The sequence below is a fragment of the Castor canadensis genome, chromosome 5 (genome assembly GCF_047511655.1).
Source record: "Castor canadensis chromosome 5, mCasCan1.hap1v2, whole genome shotgun sequence".
In the NCBI taxonomy this organism is placed as follows: domain Eukaryota; kingdom Metazoa; phylum Chordata; class Mammalia; order Rodentia; family Castoridae; genus Castor; species Castor canadensis.
The window spans coordinates 107335600-107359181 of NC_133390.1; the positions used below are offsets into that span (position 1 = coordinate 107335600).

General features: G+C 36.7%; 1 protein-coding gene across 1 annotated transcript; it reads right to left on the minus strand.

The window, feature by feature from the left end:
* Window positions 1–9925: 9925 nt before the first annotated feature.
* Window positions 9926–19915, minus strand: Otol1 (otolin 1). The gene is made up of 4 exons (XM_020155075.2): window positions 19560–19915; window positions 14494–14583; window positions 11661–11732; window positions 9926–11042 (listed from the first exon to the last, which is right to left on the minus strand). The coding sequence occupies exons 1-4, from the start codon at window positions 19909–19911 to the stop codon at window positions 10144–10146; spliced, it is 1413 nt and encodes a 470-aa protein (XP_020010664.2). The 5' UTR covers window positions 19912–19915; the 3' UTR covers window positions 9926–10143.
* Between the last annotated feature and the right edge of the window lie 3667 nt (window positions 19916–23582).

Here is a 23582-nt window from a genome sequence, read left to right on the forward strand (position 1 = left end):
AATGAGGTAGGTATTCAATAAATATTTTATAAAGGATAAATAAATTAATGTAAAAAGTCCCCTAATCCTCCCATGCTTCTTTCAATCTCTCTTTTGTTCTATCTTATTTAATAAATACATTGAAGAATTTAAGAAGTTGTGATTAACTCTCACAGTACCTGATAGTTAGCAAATGAACAGGAAGTGTTGGAGGAGTGAAATTATTTATGGCAGAAATAGACTGGGGTTTACAAATCTGAGGTCTGTTTTTGAGTTAGGGTTAGATAGTCCAGTTTACTAAAGTTGGACATTTCACAAGCATATTTTCTTTTCAAGCACAGTCTCAGCTTAGAAATGTACAGACACTGCTTAGGACTAGAAGAACACACCTTCCCTTCTTTTTTAGCTAATTTAGGTCCCTCTTTCTCATCACATAAATTGCTTTCATTGATGTTTCTTCTTAGTTTCCTGTTTTTTCACCATCATTATCAAGGGCAACTGAAATCATTCTCCTGCCTGGAAAGTGTTAGACTCCACGTCTCAAATTAAGATTACTCCCTAAATTCTTAAGCATGCTTTGTAATTTTCTACCTAATTATGATTTCAATATTAGCACCAGTTTCTAGAATGACACCCTCCCTAAAACACTGCACAATCATTCCCAGACTGACAGGAAGTAACTAATGGTCACTCATTTGAAATAGTCCAGTGATCCACTTGTAGTTTTATACTACTTAATCCTTTAAAAAATAAAAAAGTAATCATTTATTAATGAATAAATTTCTTTCTTTATTAAACATCTTTTAATCATCCCAAAATCAAAGAAAACTTTAAGAATAAGTAGCACAATTAAATTTCAGAGCTATAAAAAGTGATTTTATTGACCATTCTTGTCTACCATTTTCCCTCAAAAATATCACTTTTCTAATTTCTGAAATTTCATCATTAGGTATTCTGTCTGCTAGCCTTATTTCCTTTTCAAAGATAAATGGCTAGAGTACAATGCAACAAAGACTTTTCAATCATGTATAATTAATTCTTAGAGATGCAAATTTTAGTCTGACAAAGATAGGAAGTCAACAGGAGAGCCAAAGTTTGAGGGTTTTGGAAACTTAAGGTAAACAATAAAAGAGGGAAGGTTTGGAAAACAAATGGCCTACATGGAAAAGAAAAAAGAAGTAGATTAAAACTTATGAGTCTTGGATGCAGGCAATCCAAAGAACTCCTATAAACCAATAAGAAAAAAAGACAGATAATCCAATAAAATTGGGAAAAAATTGACCAGCCACCTCACAGAAAATGATACACAAATAGACACTCAGCTACACAATGACATTCTCAACATCTGAAGTAGTACACAAAAAAAATGATCTAGACAGCGTTCAAGAACAGAAAATAGATATCTGCTCACGTGAAGCTCAGAAACATGCAAAATTCATCTGCGGTACTAGAAATGAGAAGAGTAGGATGGAGTGACTTGACTGGAAGTGAGTACAAGGGTGCCCTCTAGGACTAGGAATTTTTCATGTCATGAAATGATGTTAGTTTAGACCAGTGGAACAGAATTGAGGATCCAGATATGAAACCACACAACTATAACCAACTTGTCTTTGACAAAGGAGCTAAAAATATACGATAGAGAAATAGCAGCCTCTTCAACAAAAACTGCTGGGAAAAGTGGTTAGTAGTCTGCAAAAAACTGAAACTAGATCCATGTATATCACCCTATACCAATATTAACTCAAAATGGATCAAGGATCTTAATATCAGACCACAAACTCTTAAGTTGATACAAGAAAGAGTAGGAAATACTCTGGAGTTAGTAGGTATAGGTAAGAACTTTCTCAACGAAACCCCAGCAGCACAGCAACTAAGAGATAGCATAGATAAATGGGACCTCATAAAACTAAAAAGCTTCTGTTCATCAAAAGAAATGGTCTCTAAACTGAAGAGAACACCCACAGAGTGAAAGAAAATATTTGCCAGCTACACATCAGACAAAGGACTGATAACCAGAATATATAGGGAACTTAAAAAACTAAATTCTCTCAAAATTAATGAACCAATAAAGAAATGGGCAAGTGAACTAAACAGAAATTTCTCAAAAGAAGAAATTCAAATGGCCAAAAAACACATGAAAAAATGCTCACCATCTCTAGCAATAAAGGAAATGCAAATTAAAACCACACTAAGATTCCACCTTACCCCTGTTAGAATAGCCATCATTAGCAACACCACTAACAACAGGTGTTGGCGAGGATGCACCACTGTTGGTGGGAATGTAAACTAGTACAACCACTCTGGAAAAAAATTTGGAGGCTACTTAAAAAGCTAAACATTGATCTACCATTTGATCCAGCAATACCACTCTTGGGGATATACCCAAAAGACTGTGACACAGGTTACTCCAGAGGCACCTGCACACCCATGTTTATTGCAGCACTATTCACAATAGCCAAGTTATGGAAACAGCCAAGATGCCCCACCACTGACGAATGGATTAAGAAAATGTGGTATCTATACACAATGGAATTTTATGCAGCCATGAAGAAGAACGAAATGTTATCATTCGCTGGTAAATGGATGGAATTGGAGAACATCATTCTGAGTGAGGTTAGCCTGGCCCAAAAGACCAAAACTCATATGTTCTCCCTCATATGTGGACATTAGATCAAGGGCAAACACAACAAGGGGATTGGACTTTGAGCACATGATAAAAGCGAGAGCACACAAGGGAGGGGTGAGGATAGGTAAGACACCTAAAAAATTAGCTAGCATTTGTTGCCCTTAATGCAGAGAAACTAAAGCAGATACCTTAAAAGCAACTGAGGCCAACAGGAAAGGGGACCAGGAACTAGAGAAAAGGTGAGATCAAAAAGAATTAACCTAGAAGGTAACACACACGCACAGGAAATTAATGTGAGTCAACTCCCTGTATAGCTATCCTTATCTCAACCAGCAAAAACCCTTGTTCCTTCCTATTATTGCTTATACTCTCTCTACAACAAAATTAGAAATAAGGGCAAAATAGTTTCTGCTGGGTATTGAGGGGGTGGGGAGAGAGGGAGGGGGTGGAGTGGGTGGTAAGGGAGGGGGTGGGGTGTGGGGGAGAAATGACCCAAGCCTTGTATGCACATATGAATAATAAAACAATAAAAAAAAGACTGTCAAAAAAATTGCTCATTTAGAACTCCTTGGAATAGTTAACTAAGAACATCAATTAACCAACTTGTTGGATTAAGTGTTTTCTCAATTTCTCCAATAATAGCCATGGTGATTAGGTCTTTGTCAATCCTTGAGACAGAAAAAAAAATAGAACAACCATTGCTTTTATTTAGTTGCTTCTTCCATTTGACTGTGACTTGCTTGAAAACAAGAAATTATTTCATTCATCTTTGCATCCCTAGCATCAAGTCTTGTGTCTGGTACATAGTAGGTGTTCATTAATATCTCTCAAATTGAAATGAATGAGTAAGACCTTCACAAAACCTTTTGCCAGAGGCAATTTTAACTTGCATTCAACATCCAAGGAGAGTGGGCGTGCTGCTTTGGCAATAGCTGTGACATTGAATAATCTGGATGTTCCAAATTTCTTGTTGCTCTCATTTATCCTCAAGGAAGAAAAAAAGGAACAGGGAAGAATCATGTTTGCAGGCTAGCCAGACACATCTCAGACTCATCACCCTGTGAGACGGATTAGATGAGGCAGCAGCAAGACCAAGGCCACCTGCCCTGCTACTGTCTTCTGAGTGCTGATGTTGCCTTAATCACTGAGCCAATGCAATTTCCTGCTGCTAAACCTTGCTATGGTCCACTGGGAGGTCTCATTTGTCACTGTCATTACCTTACAGATCAGCAAAACATTCATCTTCAGGTGCCTTGTTTAGGAGTATAAGTAGCACATAGTCAGTGTAGCAACCCAATACAGTGACCTGGGTGCTTAAATATAAAAGTGAACTCATGTACTTTGGTATATTAACTCTATTAATAGTGATTTTGAAAAAAGAGTGAATCTCAATCTTATTTCAAAGGAGTAATACTTTATTTTTTATGTATTCTTTATGAACCACATTTTATGTCTATATAAGTCAGATATTCTATGGGAAGTCCTTGATTAAATGCACAGCTCCAAGTCAAACAACACTATCACCTGTGATCTTACACCAAAACCAGTTCCCAACGAGGCATTTTCCAACCCCCATTTTAAATCTCTCTTACCATCCTTCACTTCCAATCCCCCTTCCAGTTTCATTTTTCCCCATAGCATTCATCAAATTCTAAGATGCTATATTTTTATTTTATAAAAAGCTTATATTTTATTCTTTCTCTTCATAAGCACTACAAAGACACAGAGATTTTCCTTACCTGTTTTCTCACTGATTTATCCTCAGTACCAGAGCATAGCCTGCCACACATTAGCCCTGAATAAATTAGTAGGTATATATAGACAGAGCAAGAAACTGAGGTTTATACCTCCTCAGCATATTCCACAAGCTCAGGACAAAAGAGATTCCATCCAATGTATTTCCTGTCTCAGAAGGAAGGACCATGAATATGCTGGTCTCTCATGCTATCTCTATTAGATGCAATGTAATTCTTATACTTTAGACAGAAATAAATATGCTTTCATTATAGTTCCTAGAACAATTAAGTACTCCTACTAAATTTTTCCACCAAATTCAGTTGGGTCATACATTAGGCTGATCAAAGTGCCCAACTACAGTCTCCCTTATCAGCAAATTCCATTGATGTCACCTGCAGTTTTGCATGAGTCCCTCTTTTGCATCCCCTGCTAAAATATCATTGGATTTTTGTTCTCTTTCTCACTCCCTGTCCCAATTAGGATGATACCCTCCTTCTTTTTCTCTTTCTACCAGCCTTTTACCAGACAAGCTTTTGAATAAACTCCACCCTACTCTGTTGGTTAAGAGTGAGTGTGAGCTCTAGATTCAGATTTCCTGGCCCATGGTGCCCCAACCCCGAGATGAGTGTCCTTTAGCATGTTTCTTAACAGCTCCATGTGTTAGTCTTCTTGTATGTATGATACATGACACTTTGGGTACCTTAAGCATGGAAAACCCTGTGCATGGCACATTGTTCAGAACCAAGAAATAGCAGTTATTGTTATTCTATAACTCCCAGTGTCCCTTTCTTCCACCTTGGTCATTGGCAGCTGCAGTGCTTTCAAGTTCTCCTAAGTCCTTCCAAATCTTACAGTATTCTTGAACTCTAGCCTTCTTGCCCCATTTAAAAGCTTTATGAAAGTGGGCTTACAGTTATAAAATATATTAGATAAGGATGACCCATTTGGTTCTGGGGAGAACACCACTCAGAAGGCGCATCCTCTCCAGACAAAAGAAGATATGCTTCCCATCTATGGTTCTGTCTCCCATTGCAACTCCCTAGATCTGCCCAACAGCCCTATGTCCCACCAAAGGAAACAAAAAAATATGTGGCTCTCTGAAACAAAATGAAACATAAAGTAAGTTCTTAATTATAAAATTTAACTCATCATTTTACTTGTTTTGCAACAGATTAAGATTAGGAAGTAGGAAGTTTGGTTTGGTTTTGTTAATAAAGATGGAAATCAAGTAATGATAATCTGTGAGCACCACCTTGCTCACAGGTGTACAACCACTGTATCAGTTTGGACACTATCAATCTTTGTTCACTGAATGTATAGTAAATATCCTGACACCAGGCATAGAACAATAATCAGACGAGAATATTTGGCTTCATGGAACTTACTTCCTGGGGTAAGACAGAAAATATACAACATCAATACATGAACCACAATGATGAGTGCAGAGGATTAGAGTCAAGGCATAAAGACTGCACTTGAAAATTGAACGGTCCAAGAAGCCCTCACTGAAAAAGTGACATTTGAATAAAGTTTTGAGAGAGAGAAAAGGGCCAGTTAAGCAGTTACCTGGGGCTAAAGCCATCTAGCCAAAATAATACGTGCAAATTCCTGAGTAGAAAGATATTTGGTGACTTTAAGAGGAAGCGTTGAGGGGAATGCTCTACTCTCTGGTGACAGTGGAATAGATGGCAGGAGATGATGACAGAGGGAAAGCCAAGAGCCAGGTCACTTAGGGCCTCTCTGATCATAGTAAGGATTTGGTTTCTCTCCAAGTGAAATGGAGACTTTTCAAGAGGCTTTGAGCAGAGAGTAAGATGAGCATACTTCTTAAACAGAGTTTGTTTGAGTGAAGGAGTCAAAGACAGAAGTAAGTGATACTGCCCTTAGATACACACAAGAGGGACTTCTTCCCTGAACTCACACTTTAGCTGGCCCTGCATAAAACAAGAACATAATATCTAAATTTACTTTTATATAGTTAGTTGCCCATGACTCACACCTATAATCTTCGCTGCTTGGGAGGCTGAGATCAGGAGGATCTCAATTCAATGCCAGCCTGGCCAAATAGCTCATGAGACCCCATCTCCAAAGTAAACCAGAACAAAACAGACTAGAGGTATGGTTCAAGCATTAGAGTGCCTACATGGAAAGTGTGAAACCCTGAGTTCAACTTCACTTCAACCAAAAAGTAAATTTTATTTACTTAAATTTATTATAACACCCAGAGAACGATTGGCAGATCAGGACTCAATTCTGGTAGAGCACAATCTGCAATCTTAAACACATGTTACTGTGACTACCACCTTTCAGATGCCCAGAAACCTATTGCTGCCTCTTGCAACATAGTGCATCAAATAAAAGTTGACTTCCTTCAAAGTAGTGTGGGCTGTGCTGCTACAGATGTGGGCATGGCCACCGCTTTGGAGGATGGAAAGAGCTGGTCAATAGGTATGCTTAATTAAGAGAAATACAGTTTACTAAGCTCTTCTCCTGGGAAGCATAAGTGACACAAACAAAAATGTATTGCATCCTAGTTGTGTTGGGAATCTATTTTTTTTGCTTCTCTTTTTGTTCTACTTCATTATTCTTGATATACCCATCAATTGCATGGCATTTGTAAAAGTTACACACTTCATAGCTACAGAATATTATTCAATATTGAACAATTCACATCACTCAAATTTAAACTTATTCAAATCCAGCCAGAAAATCCATGATGGAGCTAGGTCCTAGAACACTGTTTTAAGAGCTAGTGAAATGGCAACGCACATGGTCATTGTCCATACTAGTGATAATGTATCTTAGCTAATCCACTCTACAATATTTGAACATGACATTTAAAGTTCCCAGTTCATTTCTAAGCCCCACTTGCCAATTCGGCTGAGCAAAGTTTCCCCAAATTAAATTAATTTTTAAAAATTACTAAGACAGAGTGCCAGTGGCTCACACCTGTAATCCTAGCTACTTTCAAGGCTGAGATCTGGAGAATCACAGTTCAAGGCCAGCCTGCATGAATAGTTATTCCCTCCAAAACAACCAGAGGGAAATGGACTAGAAGTGTGGCTCAAGTCACAGAGTGCCTGCTTTTCAAGTGTGTAGCCCTGCGTTCAAGCCCCTGTTACACCAAAAACAATTTTTTTACTAAGAAACACAATGATTTAACAAAGGTGATCAAATTAGACAAAACTGTCAATAGAATGGGAATTGTGCAGAAATCACTCTTTGAAAAACATACTTTATTTTTCTGAAAGAAAGTTTTAAAAATAATATTTTGGGGATAAATATATTAGTAATTCAAGAATCAATACCTTTATCTTATTATTCACTCAGTCATAACTGCCCATTAACCATATATGCAAGAATAACTTAGTCATCTTTGCTATTTTGTTAACTGTCAGTTATATTTTAAAAAACAAACCTTTTTCAATTTTTTCAATAAAAAATTATATTTCAAAGTAGAGGAATGGGACATATTTTAAATAAATATAAACTTGATTTAGAAGTTTCAAATATTTAGACATGTGGTCTGTTGAGTTCTATTTGCATTTTAGCCTTACACTTCTTATGTGTTAGGGGAATCCAGTTAGGAGGTTGTAAAAATTTAAGACATAAATTATAGTAATTTGACCTATGTTGTGGAGAGAACTGTGAGAAATCATCAAACTCTGGAAAAATGTTCCTGAAAGAAACATTAAAAGGATTTTATGATGGGCTGGTTTTAAAGAAACAATCAAATGACACAAGGTATTTGACTTGAGCAACTGAACAGAAGTTGCCATTATGTGAGTTAAGAACAAATGTGGTAGTTGCCACTTGACGGACTTCAGAAGCTTGACTTGGTCACACTAAGCCTGAGAGGTTAGTTTCCTTCCTGGAAGTACATGCAGTTAGTAATCAGGTTGTATGTTTTGTAGTCATTAGAGTAGAAGTAGAACATTGGTTGTACTCAAATCATTGGAGTGGAAGGGATCCCTTCATGGTTTTTTTGCTTTTAACAAGATAGGAGAAATGATATATTGAAAAACTGGGAACACTCTGCTGTGCCACTTCTCCACCCTAACAGCAAAAAGTGTTAAAGAACCTAGAACCCATCTCCCACAGTTATTTCCAGAGGCCAGAAACTTTCTTGATTTGGATGCCCTAGAAAAAGTTCATAATACCATCAATCCTGGGTACCAACCTTACACTTTTAACTTCAGACTTTCCATAAAATTTCTACCACAAATACAAGTAAAAGATGTTGTCAGATATCATAAAGCCTACATGTAAATTGTTGCTCCATCACTGGTTCTCAGCCCAGTTGCTTTTACATCATATGCTTTAATGTGACACTTTTTCTTCTATCCTCCTAGGTTAGTTGGCTCTTAGCCTCTCCAAATCGCAACAATCCAATGGTGGAGAGGATGCATGGAAAAAAAACAAACACAGAAACATAAAAACAAGAGAAAAAACTCTAAGTTTCTTTAATCCCTTCACTATCTAATCTTCAAATTAGAAAAGAAAGAAAATTTCGTGTGTGGACATCACTTTTTAATCACTTATAAATTATCTTATTCTACCTCTGACTGCATAAGCACATCCATGACTAAAACAATATTTTAATCTAAACAGGAAATACTAGTAGTACTTTGTTTGATGTGAAACCTAACCTTTTTCTTGTGATCCATAGTAACAACCACCTGAAATGGCATTGCTCTGATCAGAGTTTGGAAAACACTGTTGTAATGCACACGTAGATGAAAATCTCAAAGGCGAATGTTTCTCAAAGTTGGCAGAAAAGCTCCCCATTACTTGCTCCCTGGCTTCATGCATCAAGATTTTCAAATCTGCATAACTATACCTTCATAGAACCAAATTCAGTCTGGATTCAATAAATTCACTTTTTTAAAAAGTGAAGCCACTGTGCTATCCAATATTCACAGTTATTAAATATTCACATTACAAATGAATTCCCAAACCCCCACCTGCTCTAGCAATGTTATCACTGAATAACTGGAATTAATTATTATAGAGATGATGATAATGATGCCAAAGAATTTATCCTAATTAAATGTTCTCCCATGAAGAAAGGGCTGAAATTTAGATCAATAATGATTTAATTTTATCCTTGAATCTTTCAGGGACATTCAGTTCTTCAAAGAACAATAATTCAATGAATGATTGTATTTTTGCTATAACTGAACACTATCTTTATCAACTTTCTTTTTACAGGTTATCCAATACCCCAGTTCATATAACACAGGTTCTATGGGAAACCCTTACACATAAATAAACTTTAAAGATACTTTAGTTAGTCATTGCCACTCTTTCTGTGTATTTTCCGTGAGTTAAGCGAACATGAGAGTATTTCCATTTTGTTGGAAAACAGCCCTTCAAAAAGAATCAGACTTTGAGACAGACCTGCCATTGTAGTATGTCAGCTGTTAGATGAGACTAACAGTTCAAACACAAAATGGAATGACACACAGCATGAGACAGAGAAGATATTTAGAAGAATATATTTATTAATTATAAATCTCATTCATGTTTTTGCACACAAATATTATTAATTCTTTAAATGGCTTAATGCCATTATAATACTAAATGAAAACTATTAGCTTCAAAGTAAGTAGACATCTGTTCTCAAATACCTATAAAAAATTTTAAAGGAGATGCCTTAAAATATGAATAGTAATTAACTACATTGTAAATTTTTCTGCATTTTTATAATCATAAAAAAATCAAAGTCATTTTTTTAAAAGCACTAGTCTATGTTAACTGACTTACTCCACAACCCAAACTACAGTGTTCAAGACCCAAATTTATGGTGAAATTCTAGGAGCTTCCTCTGGGTACAAAAGGAACCCAGTAAAAATGCTGTCATCCTCAGTGCTGGCATATACCCCATTCCAATCCTTTAACACTTCCAGCCAGACTTGATCTCCTGCTGTTAATTTCAAGATGAGGAGGAGAGAAGACTGGTCTATTTCCTGACCATGGAGAGTCTCTCTGGACTTGAACTGCTTCTTATTTCGGGCCACCAGGCTAATCCCAGCAGGTCGACCCCTCACAGTGACATGGTAGGAGAAAACATACGTCCCAGGAATACTGCAATTAAATTTCCCAGTTGCAGGGCTATAATCCCCTTGGTCATTATACAGAACCTTGTCAAATTTAATAGGAGTGTTGGGAGGTGGGAACGACTTGGATAAGATAGCACTGAAAGCAGATTGTGGGAATTTGGCCACCTCACCCTTAGAGCCCTTAAAACCCCGGGAGCCCTTCTTCCCAATAGGTCCTCGTACTCCCTTGCTCCCAAGCTCACCCTTTGGCCCAGCAGGTCCCATAAAACCAGGAGGACCTAACTCTCCTTTTTCTCCTTTAATGCCTGTATCACCTTTGACCCCAGGCAAACCATTCAGGCCTCTTTTGCCTTCTATCCCAATGTCTCCTTTACTACCTTTTTCCCCTTTCAACCCCTCCTCACCTTTTTGCCCTTTTCCTCCCCTCTCCCCAGAATCTCCACAGTAGCCTTTCTCCCCCATCTCTCCCTTCTCTCCCTTGGCTCCAGGTTCTCCATTCAAGCCTGGGGAGCCCATGGCCCCAGGGTCTCCTTTGTCTCCTTTGGTGCCATTCCCACACAGGTCCCCCTTGGAGCCTTTTTGTCCTTTCACTCCTGCCAGGCCAATGTTTCCTTTATCCCCCTTAGGACCAACTCCACCTGAAATGGAAAATTAGAATACTGTTTACAGGTCACATAGGCTATAAACAGTATGCTATTACCACAGATATAAAAAAATAGGAATAAAACCTAATTAGGGCTGGAAACCTGGTTCTTGTCTCCATAAGGGTTGTATCTAGGAGCTATTAAATACAATTAGAAATGTATGACACGTCATGCTCTTAGGAAGGGAAAAGTTAATGCTTCCAAGAAACAATAGCTTACATTCAGAACTCATATATTCAGTTCTTTTTTTTTCTTACTTTTAAGATAATAAAGTATATTATAGCTATAGTTTCTTATTGTACTCCATTACCCTTTGCATTTTGGCCAGCTCAAGTATTCTCAGCCTCCACACAGTCCATCCAAATGCATGATCTTACAGGCACAGAAACTGAAACCCAGAAAGATTCAGGCCTTGTTTTCTTTCCATTGACAGCTAGGGAGTCTCTAAATTATTTTACCTACTTTATCCAATCAGCACAATGAATTATTGGAAGAATACAGTAACTTGTATTTCCATCGTAGCTCTCTGACAACTCTGAAGACAAACAGGAGGAGAATGAAAGGGTTTGCTACACTTGTGACTGTATACAATATATATATTTTGTATTTTACCTTGTTCTCCAGGCTTTCCTGGGTAGCCTGGAACTCCACTTGTTCCTTGGTCCCCACGTTCTCCCTTTAGTCCTAAAATGGTACCAGGGTTAACATTTTTCCAACTATGTCATTTAAGATATCCCATCTTCCCTCTTACAACCATGTCACATTTTCAGTGTTTAACACAAATGATTTAAGGGCAAATAATGCAGAGAAAGGATTTACCAAAGGTCACTAGTAGTATTTAACTCTAATTAATGGTAAATAGTTTAAAGGGGATTAGAAGGTAATGCCCATCTCTTCAAATACAATTCATCTTTGCCCATGGAGTTTCCGTGACTCTTCAAACCTATCATAAAACCCCACCATCCTGCTTATGTTATATAGGTTTGTGCTTATGTTTTTCTATTATGAATTTTGAATGACAGTTGAAACATTTTCTTTATATGCTCACAAAGCCCAAGAAATAATGCCATACACTATACAAGTTTAAGACAGGCACAACATTCTACAATTGGCTAAAATTAGTCATAAGAACTCATCCAGGAATGAAAAATTGTCTTTGACATAAATCATGAAAGAAAAACCAATTTTCATTATATATTGGAATAATTTTTGTGCACTCTGGACAAATTATGGAACTGTGAAAAATCATATTTGAAAAATGGTGAAAGAGTTGGTTTTTCAGGTATTTACCATATTACCATAAAATAGATTTTTATATTGAGCCTGACTAAAAGCCCATCCTATTACAAAGCAACAATCCTGTTACAGATTTATTTTGATCATACATGTTAATAGCGATAATAATAATATGAGTAATAGATAATTTGCATTGAGAATTTACTTTGCAACAGGTTATTCTAAACTCAACATATTTTTAACTTAGATTGGAATTTTTTACTTAGTATAATTTATTTGGCATTAATACAAACTCTTATATAATAGAAGTCTCATATAACAGCACATGTCATCAATTGCAACATTTTAAATTTACCAAAGTTTATAGCACTCTCCCCTTTCAAGTATTATTACTTTTATCACAGAAGAAACTGAGGTATGAAAAATGTTAAATTTATACAGAATCAAACATGACTGTATATAATCTTGGTTGGCATCAATTTGCCAACCATGTTATTAATGATTAACAATATTCATGATTAATATTTTTGTTTCATTTTGTCAAGGGAAAAAAGTTGAATTAAAAGTGATTAAACTACTGCAATTTCACAAGACCAGCTAGAGACATCCTACTATAGGTCACTCAGCAGAGTTTTCTAGATAACCAGCTCATCTGTCACCACTCCACATATAACATAAAATGTGGAACCTAACCTATCAGTCATCAGGAAAATATTTTGATGCATTTTGAGAGGTTTCAACCCTGCATGGAAGTGAAAGACCAATTCTGTCCACAGTCTTCATCAGTAATCACATGTTGACCTTCTCTCACAGTTATTTGAGATCTCAAATTTATTTAAGGAATTTAATTGCTTACACTGAATTTACTCAGTCAAGTAAATGCACCACTCAACTCAGTTGTTTTTTATTTTTAACTTAGTCTTAACTAAGAGTCCACAATAAGTCTTGAAGTAAAAGGAAAGTAGAGTTACCACTTTATAGAGACTGGCTGAATGAATTTCTACTTTTGATCCTTTATCAAAGTATATTCTTAAGATTCTTATCTTATGATAGCTCCCAGCATTTTCTTCCACTTCCAGAAGTCTAGCTTCCAAAATGTATGAATTGCTGGGGAAGTTCATCACTCATTTTTATTTCATAGCATTTTCTGCTAACATAAGTCAGCCACAAAAGAATTAAATGTTTCTAAGAATGAAAATCGCATAACTGACAAGTGTGAACTAGCTCTCTCTTACCTTAGCAACTTTTTTGGGTAATTACCTCACTGAATGTTCTAGCAGAAATTAGTTAGGCAGTTCCTGAACCATGTGGAAGCTGATGTATAGATGATATTAGGTCTTTTGACATGTGATACTGAGGCTAAAACATTGAGCTTGATGGATAGATGGTGCTTCTATAGGATGCCAGAATTCATTGAGAAATTTCTATGTGTCTCAGTGAATCTGTAACCTTTCTTCAGTACCTTCAAGCACTTGCTGAACCAAGGATTTCCTGGGACAAAAAACCCTCTTTACTGATGCACCTATGGGATTATAGAATTTCTGAACTGGGAAAAATCCATGAAAGCATTCATAACCACAACCTTATTTGATAGTAAACAGACTATAAATAAATACCTGGTCCACTCCCCTCAATTTCCTGGCAATGTAAAGGGACTGGTACAAAGTCACTTTTAAAAGCTTAATAGGTCCATTTTAATTCTTTTCACTTCATCACTTGTATGACTCTAATCTCAGAGTAAGCCAAAGGGAATATGAAATTATCCTTAACAAGCAGGCTTTCTACCTGAACTGAATATTCTAGAGGAATTTCTTGCTGCAGTTAGTTCTCTCTAGTATGAAATTAGTTTTCCTCATGATAAAAGGCACATATGGAGAGTGTAAGAAAAGACTCTTCCCCATAAACTTCACCTTATATCTTAGAGCCAGTGAGTCAGCCAGGTAACCAATAAGGTGGGAAAGCTGTGTATGAGTCTGAGTGTGCAGGTGCATGTACGCGTACATGTATGATGTTCCCAAGTAAGTTTAGATTTTCCCAATTAACTATTTATAAAGTTAACATTGTATAGCAAGTTAAATCATAACATGCTCTGTCACATTTTTAAAAACTTACTCACCTTTAGGAATCTAGTATTTATTAGTAAATTACTCTCCTTAAAAATTATCAGAATGTCCCTGGAGCTTGAATACAAAATGAAAAGGATTCTCACCCTTCTCTCCTTTCTGGCCTTTCAAGCCTTTGGGTCCACTAACTCCTGGTAGTCCTGGGATCCCCGTATCACCAGCCTCTCCTTTAGGACCTGGAAATGGGGTTTTTAAACCATCAAATAAGAAAAATTATCTTTTGAAACTCATTAGTTCACAGGGGAAAAAAGTCATCATTTTATGAAACCAATAACTATCAATGTCCTAATGATAAAATCTGTAAGAATAAGCCATTGCAGAGTTCTAAGGGCAATATTTTTGTCTGATTTGCAATTTGTACTACCTGAACAGATAAATTGAGCCCATTAGTTCTTGTCACTGTATTCATGGCAGTGATCAAATGATTCAGGGAAACAGCACTATATCAAACAAGAACAAAATGATTATCTGACACTCAGGCCCATGTGGGCCACACTTTCAAATTGAAAGCAAAAACACAATTCCTAACACTTTTAGATTTCCCACTCATTCACTTATTTGTTGATTCAGGAACTATTTCTGAGGTCTCCTATACACCAAGCAGCCTGCCAAGTGTTAGGAATGCAGCCATGGACACACCAGCAGCCCCTACCCCTTTCAGAAACTCTGAAAGATAAACATTGAACAAATAACCACACAAAGAAATAGAAATGGCCATGCTGTAGTTAGTGATATAAAGGAAAATAAGAAGGTCCATTGTAAGTTATGGTTCTTTTTCTTTTTAAAGAACCTAATTTTTATTTATGGAATCAGAAGATATCTCCATGAGAAAATAGCACTAAACAAAGACTCAACAAATGGAGTAGGATTTCCTGAAGCAAGAAATAAACAAGCAGTTATTTCAGAAAAAGAAAATGTAGAAAACCCTGCAGTGTTTTTAAGCAATTGGAAATAGAGATCAAGGACAGGAGAGTCTAAGAGTCAGACAAGGGGCAGATCATATAGGGTTCTTACCTCATTGGATATCCTTGTTCATCCAGGTAGTCCAGGTCCTTCTATTTACCTGGGCTGCACAGGAGCCCTAAGTCTAAAATAACTGTTATTCCTGAAACCCTAGTTCTAGTCAAGGAATAAGCATTGCTTCCTAACTGGAATAATTTAAGGCTAGTTTCTTTGAAAATTAACCATATAGATAAGTACACTCAATGAAATTATAAAATTTCATCTTAATTATTATAATTAGGTCTGATGGAATGGAGACAATTATATTCAACAGAACTTCTCTTTGAAAGAACATTGTATTTTTTTTGGAAGAAAACCTTTTATAAATGGCTTGCAATGGAGGTTAAGACTGAAGGCAAGCTCAAAAACCAAAGGAGGTAATAAGTTCCTCTGTCTGCAGAAGGAAGAACTGCATGGAGGAGAAAAATGGTCAAACTACATAATACGCATGTATGGAAATATCACAGTGAAACCCCTTTGTACAATTATTATGCACTAATAAAAGTGGGAAAAATCTATCAGATAGCTTACCTAGCAAGATAAAAATTCAATTTAGAAGATAAATAAACCAATTACTGGGTATGGATTCATTCATGTAGTTAGAAAGCTCTAGACCACCTCTTTAGTTGCTCAAACAGAGGTGAACACTTCCTTTATCATTCTCATGATACCATTTTCTTACATTTCTCAGAATGTATAATATAAAAGAAGAGATTGGGCAGGAAGAAAGAGTGCATGGAAATAGCACAAGGAAACTCCCTATGTAGCTATCTGTATCTCAAACTAGCAAAAACATCATGCTTTTCTTTTTTATCTTTTATGTTTTTTCTCCTACAAAACCAGAGAACAGGAAGGCAGAACAGGTTCTGCTGGGGGTGTGGGGAATTGGCCCCGGTGGGAAGAAGGAGGTGATGGGGTAAGGGGTAGGAGGATGAATGTGGTACAAATAATGTATACACATGTATGTAAAGGCAAAAATGATACTTGTTAAAACTGTCCCAGGAATTGGGAGAGTGGTTGAAGGAAAGCAATGCAAGTGAAATATTTGATACATTGTAAGAGCCTTTGTAAATGCTACAATGTACCCCACCCAGCACAACAATAAAAAAAGAAGCAAGAGATATGGTAGTAAATTTTCTAATTCTCAGAAATTTTTTTAAAAACTGAATTTGTGAAAACATTGCGGTTACAGTTGTATTTCTCCTGTGTTACTCAACACATTATATTTGAGAAAAAAATGAGTTCATGGCTGAAAATACGAAATGAGAATGAGTTAAACACTACATTACATTAAAAAGAATAAGCAGTGGAGATAGAAATAAGCAAGATGGCCAATCACATTCCACTGTGCATTGCTTCCGCCTTCCCATGGCCCCCAAAACTTCAGTGTGGGTTTACTGTTAAGTGAAATAATAAAGTGCTATGCCCAGGTTGGCATAGGGAGCACAGAGCAACTGCTCATGAGGGCACAGGAGAAGGAAGGCCAACCCTTATATTTATGAAAGATGTTTGTCTAGCTTTGATTCTTATAAACACCATAAGGCTGACCATAAAGAGAAAACAAGGGCTTCAAGGGAACAAATTGATCTTGACTCCAAGTTCTGTATTAGTTGTTTGTTTTATGGCACTGGGGATTAAACTCACCAAAGCCTCATGCATGCTAGCAAGTGAACCACACCCCAGTCCTTCTGTGTGTGTATGTGAATGTATGTTTGCTTTTGAGATAGGGAATCACACTCATTTTTTTTCTCAAGCTAGCCTCTAACTTGAGATCCTCCTGCCTCTGCCTCCTAAGTAACTGAGATTATAGATGTACACCACCAGACCCAGTTGATTTTGACTCCAGGTTTTGCACTCACAGGTGTTGCAACATCTAGATTTATGAAACACTCCCTGAACTGCTATTGAATCATCAGATGAAATATAATATTTTTATAAAGATTAGAAAAATATAAAATACCCACCATTCTTGACATGTTGTAGCTATTATAACTGAACTAAAGACAGAAGCAGGAGATAAAATTTTAAAGGGAATTTTACCTTGGCCAACTATTAAATGTATCTGAATAACTCAAGTCATATTCATTCAGAAACACTATAGAGCTAGACTGATGATGTTTTCCATTAGTGTGCCATTTTTCCATTCTCTTTTATCATCATAATATTGTTGTACTGAGGGTACATTGTAACATTTACAAAAGTTCTTGCAACATATCCTCATTAAATTCACCCCCTCCATCATTATTCTTTATCACCCCTGCCCCCATTTCTGGAATAGCTTCAACAGGTCTCATTTTTCCATTTTCGTACATGAGTACATAATATATTCATAGACTAGTGACTTTTGAAAGTAGATAAAACAAAATTTGATGTTTGCATTGTGTGTATGTGTGATCATGGGACCAAGGACTGAAAATTAATGAAGGAAAATTTAGAAGACTTATTTTTCTCTCTTAAGTTTGCTCTTTTACTATATTTCTAATGAAAGAGAGGCAAAGTGACAGAGACAAACAGGAGGGGAGGTGAGGTGGGAAGGAGAGAAATAGTATCTTCAAAAACCTGGATAATGCTGGAAAAAATCTCTCCTGTGAATTTCAAAAGCAAGATCCAGAGTCTTTCACTAGACAAGACTGCACTCCTACCATAGCTAACTGGAAAAGTAAAAATAGTTTATTGAACACTTATTCTATTCCAGTCACTGCATCATGTTCTTGCATGTATTATCTCATTCAGCCAGATGATTCCATGAAGCTATCATCATTCTTATCCCATTTTACCATTTTGAAAACTGAGACTTGGAGAAATTGTGGAACTTCTCTAGAATAGGACTGTGATTAACCCAACATTATGAGCACTCAGTACTTTCAGCGCTCTGCTCTGTGGCAGAACCAGTCAAAATAAGAAATATGAGCTCCCCAGGCAGTCTAGCAACTTGGCACACCTTCAAAATATTTGTCACATAGACTTGGAGGACAGACTGAACTCTCAGAACAGCCCAGTCAATCTACCACTGGCTATTACAGACCTCACAACTCTAGAAGACAGTTTATTCACCAGCTGTGTCTCATGGACCATGCCTTTGGACTTTCCACCCCCAAGAAGCTTGCCAACCACTAGACTAAAGAGAAATTCTGATAAAAATGACTTTCTTCATGTCATTACATTTTCAATAACGTGTTAGCAGCCCTGAAATCTTGGTACCCCCGGCCACTACCTATCCTCTTTGCCTCTTAATCTAATTCTGAATAAATAATGAGCATATTTCTCAAAAGATGTCTGCAGTGATGCATAATTACTGATTTTATAACTTTAAATTCTTTAGACATGAAGCAGAAAACATATATATTTTTAATCAGGGAATAGTGAATTTTAAATCCACATTCCGATCTTAATTTTGTCTTAAATTCTCTCACTAGATGACATGTAAAAATCAAAATGTATTAAATAACACTGAGAGTATAGTTATTAGGTAATTACTAAAGGCATTGGAATTTTTGAAATATGTAACAACAGCATTCCATAGAGAAAATTGTGGAAAAACGACAGAGTGTTGCTTCAGAATTTCAATGAGGAGCAAATTGAGTCCTACAGTTCATTGTCCACCTCACATTTCTAATCTAATTACAAATAGCACTCAAAAAACTCCATCAGTCAGCACACATGCTTACCAGGAGGTACAAATTTCATTTACCTTTTATAATCAGCCATTAAAGGGAAGATTATACTGATAATAAACGTGTGGGACTTGGAGAACCACAACACCATCACTGGGGTGGTAGGCCCTAACCTGGTGTTAATAAGCACTGTCCAGCAGAACTTTCTGCAGTGATAGAAATGTCCGGTTATTCTGTACTGCCCACTACAGCAGCCAACAGCCACACGTAACTATTGAGCATTTAAACTGTGGCTGTAATTGCTGAACTGAATTTTTTGTTACTTAATTTTAATATCTATTAATAACCATGCATGTAGCTACCATGTTGGGCAGCACAGCACCCATGTCCATTTGTCACAGTGTTACACCTAGGCCTGTTGTTTTTCACCATTTATTTAGATGACAGTGCAGAAACACTTGGAAAAATTCCAGGCCTCAACCTATGTCTCTAAGGATGTACAGGTAAAAAACATGGCCCCATTTGTTTTCAAATACCTGGTTTTCCAATCTTTCCTCGTTCTCCTTTCAGTCCAGCAACAGGTGAGCAGCAATGACAGCAATTCAAAAAGAAGCCAGCTGTGTCAAGGGTGAAGTTCTCAAAGGGAAAGACAGTGGCAGAATCTGGGTCAGGGAGCCCAGTGGTGGGCACTGCCACTGCAGCCATTTCTGTGAGGGGGGTTTCCTCTTCCTCCCAAGGTGAGCCGTTGGATGGCTTTAGACCCTTCAGTATGTGTTTCCCCTCAGATTTCCTTGTAAATTTGGCATATGGTGTAGTCTTTGCTACTGTGTCTATATCAGCAATAGCCAAAATAATTAAAATGGCACAAAGCCAAGAAAGCATCCACATATTTGAGGCTGGAAGGAAGACATAATAGGAAAATACAAATTATATGAGATCCAAATGCAAAGACTAAGTGACATAAATATACTTATATGAGAGAAATAAATACACATATGAACCATAAGCATGAACACATGCATAATATTGAATGATATATTATTGGTACATTTTTTGTGCAAGTATGTCCTTGAAACACAACATAATATTTTATTTGCCTAATGTATTTATTATTAGGAACATTTTGCTATAGCTCTCCTTTCTGGTTGTCTTCTTGGAGTTACATGTTCTAAAATAGTGCTCTCAATCATTCAAATTATCTTGCCAAATAGCAAACATGATCTATAATAAATACAACATGACTTAATAGCTCATATACCTGCTGGAAAACAAATATGTATAATTTCCTGACTGACCTCACTTAGATTTATAGAAATCAAATACATTTGTATTAGAGGAAGATGAAAAATATTGAGCTGAGTAGTTTATTCCAGCAAACTCAATTATTTCAAGAAAAAATACTGGTGAAATAGTCTTTAAATCTACCAGGGATAATGGTCCAGTTGTGAAAGCACTCTTTTGGAATCTATTATAATAAATGGAGAGGGAGACAATAAAAAAATCATAAATTTTAATATATACTATGTCCTTAGACTCTTTACATGCCATTTAATTCTTCAACTCTTTGCTTTATAATTCAGAGAGTTTTTTCTGAAAACTCCCATTTATCCTAGTATTGTTTTAATGTGGCAAAGTATGGTTATTCTTATTAAGGTTTTTATCAATGTCTAAAGTAATATTATATAAGGTTCCCAATGAAATGACATTGTGATAGTTCACAGTATTCCATTCTCCATCAATTCCAAGCAGTCTGGTGACAGCTAACAGATAACCAAGCTTAGGTTCTCTGATATGAGAAGAATGGAACAATTAGGATAAATACTAAAAGAACACAGAAAATGAAAATAAGGATAGTAAAAACACCTACTCTGTACACAGACTCTACCACAAGTAAGTGCCTTACATCATCAATCCAATCAGTTCTCAAAACACCTATACTGGACAGGTGACACACTGTTATTCACTTCCACAGATGAGGAAACAGGCACCAAAGGGTTATATATTTTGTCCAAGGTCACACAACCAGTAAGTAATGAATATAGAACCGAAATCCAGGTCTGCTTAATTTCAAATCCTAAATCTTCTCCCACAAATCCTTATAGCATTTATTAGGATAGGATTAAACAACAATAAATTTAAGGGTAGCTCAATGGAACAGAGCTATAGAGGAAACAGGCATAAATCAGAGCAGGTGTGAAGGGACAAAGATAGGAAGGAAGCTTCATTTCCAAAATCATAAAAATCCAGAAATGCCAACATTTCTCTGAGTTGTCTCCTACTATATTTATTCATTCAACCAATGTTTGCTGAATATCAACAATGTCACAACCAGTGACACATTGTATGTGATGACAACCAAGCGTAAGCCATGGTCTCTGTCCTCAAGGAGTTTACAGTCTAGTAATGAAAGATGAGAGTCAACAAAAGCAAAGAGGAAACTATGAAAGGTAGCTAATTACATGGTACTTTTCAAATACAGACCCACGAATATACCCTCCACCCCAAAGAAAACATGGTGTCCACACATTGGACAGCTAAATTCAGCCCAAGTGAAAACTCAGTGACAGATTATTTGAATATGAAATAACTGAACTTTCATTAGTTCATACAATTGCATTTAATAAAGTAATAATTTGTTCAAGAAACATTTATTTGAATATCTAAGAAGCCCTATGCACGTAGTAGAATAGAAAGACAAGTAAAACCCAGCCCCACCCCTAAGGACCTTTTCTACTATAAAGAAGCAAATATAACCAGATCTATACCTTTAGGCTATAGAGAAATCAGAGGTCTGGCAAAAGACCAAAAGTGAAATATTAGAAGCTTTTGATTTTCTCCTCACTTTACCACAAGAAGCATTAGGACTTACAGAATGCTGAATGTTAATGCTGTAGGATCCTTCCTATGTTACCTTTTAAAACTGAAGTCATGTGGACATTAGATCAAGGGCAAACACAACAAGGGGATTGGACTTTGAGCACATGATAAAAGCGAGAGCACACAAGGGAGGGGTGAGGATAGGTAAGACACCTAAAATATTAGCTAGCATTTGTTGCCCTTAATGCAGAGAAACTAAAGCAGACACCTTAAAAGCAACTGAGGCCAACAGGAAAAGGGGACCAGGAACTAGAGAAAAGGTGAGATCAAAAAGAATTAACCTAGAAGGTAGCACACACGCACAGGAAATTAATGTGAGTCAACTCCCTGTACAGCAATCCTTATCTCAACCAGGAACACTTGTTCCTTCTTATTATTGCTTATACTCTCTCTTCAACAAAATTAGAAATAAGGGCAAAGTAGTTTCTGCTGGGTATTGAGGGGGTGAGGGGGAGAGAGAGGGGGTGGAGTGGGTGGTAAGGGAGAGGGGTGGGGGTGGGGGGAGAAATGACCCAAGCCTTGTATGCACATATGAATAATAAAACAATAAAAAATAAAAACTGGGTCATGTGCAAAAATAACCTTTCTTTTTCCTTAGTAGAACATCTTTGTTATTCTTTCCTATGTACAAAGCATTTTTGACTCTGTAAACATGTTGTGATAGGATCCTGACAAAACAGTCCTGAGAGGGCAAGCAAGAGAGTGCTGGAAGAACAAGGAAAAGGAAAGGAACCAATATTGAGAATGTGACAAGCACTTTATGTCAATTATGCCAAACAAGAATCATGCAATATAAGACTCACTATGCCCACAAAATGGGTTATAAAATGGAGGCACAAAGAGGTTAAGTAGCCTGCCAGAGATCAAAGTGTTAGTAAGTAGTAGAGCTGGAATTAAAATGTAGACCTATTTGACTGTAAGGCTAATCCATGTGCCTCCCACTGTGCCTTGTTACCTAGGGATTAATGAGCAATCACAGATGCTACAGAAGCCAACTGGAGTTGGACCCTTCATGGAGCTCAACTTTGGGACATTCAGCAGACAAGAACTGGGAAATTATTGGGAGAGATGAGGAGTCTGGCTTTGACAATGGAACACATTCGTGCTGGGTAAACAAAGCTACGGAAGATAACAGAACATTCAACAAAAGGCCAAAGGTTGCAGAATGGAATGATCAGAGTCAATGGATACAAGAAAGGTACTAGTGTCCCTGTCTGTAGGGGAGAATTTTCCTCATATATATTTCTCTTGTGCTGTAGGTTCCTGCTTCCCAATTTAAATACAGATGTTAAAGGATAACCTTGTTGAAACTTTAAGACTATGATAAAGGTTGTGAAGCAAGTGTTGGTCAAAGACTGAAAATGATGCAGATTTATTATTTCTTTTATATTGGACTATTTTATGTTTGTGTAAAAACATAAAAACCTAGCCAAACAGGACTTCTACAATGAGTCAAACAAGTAAAGATTTATAGCCAAATTTTAAATCACTAAAACAATAAAACAAAACTTAAGAGTTAAATGTAATGTTTGATGTAGGTATAACAGAGCAGTTAGAAGTAAAGATCAGAATGGGAGGTTGAATCCCCAATAAAATTATGTGTCCCAAAAAAATGTTTGTTGAGCTGAAATGAAGTAAATGTAATAGTAGATTGCATTATTATCCTCAATTTTTCACCCCTC

Excerpts from the sequence above, each read along its gene's own strand:
- Otol1 (XM_020155075.2), bottom strand. The coding sequence starts at position 19,911 with ATGTGGATGCTTTCTTGGCTTTGTGCCATTTTAATTATTTTGGCTATT. Across the intron at positions 14,584-19,559 it reads AGGAAAGATTGGAAAACCAG|GTCCTAAAGGAGAGGCTGGT; the intron begins GTATTTGAAAAC and ends CCCCATTTCCAG. Across the intron at positions 11,043-11,660 it reads AGGAAAGCCTGGAGAACAAG|GTGGAGTTGGTCCTAAGGGG; the intron begins GTAAAATACAAA and ends TTTCCATTTCAG.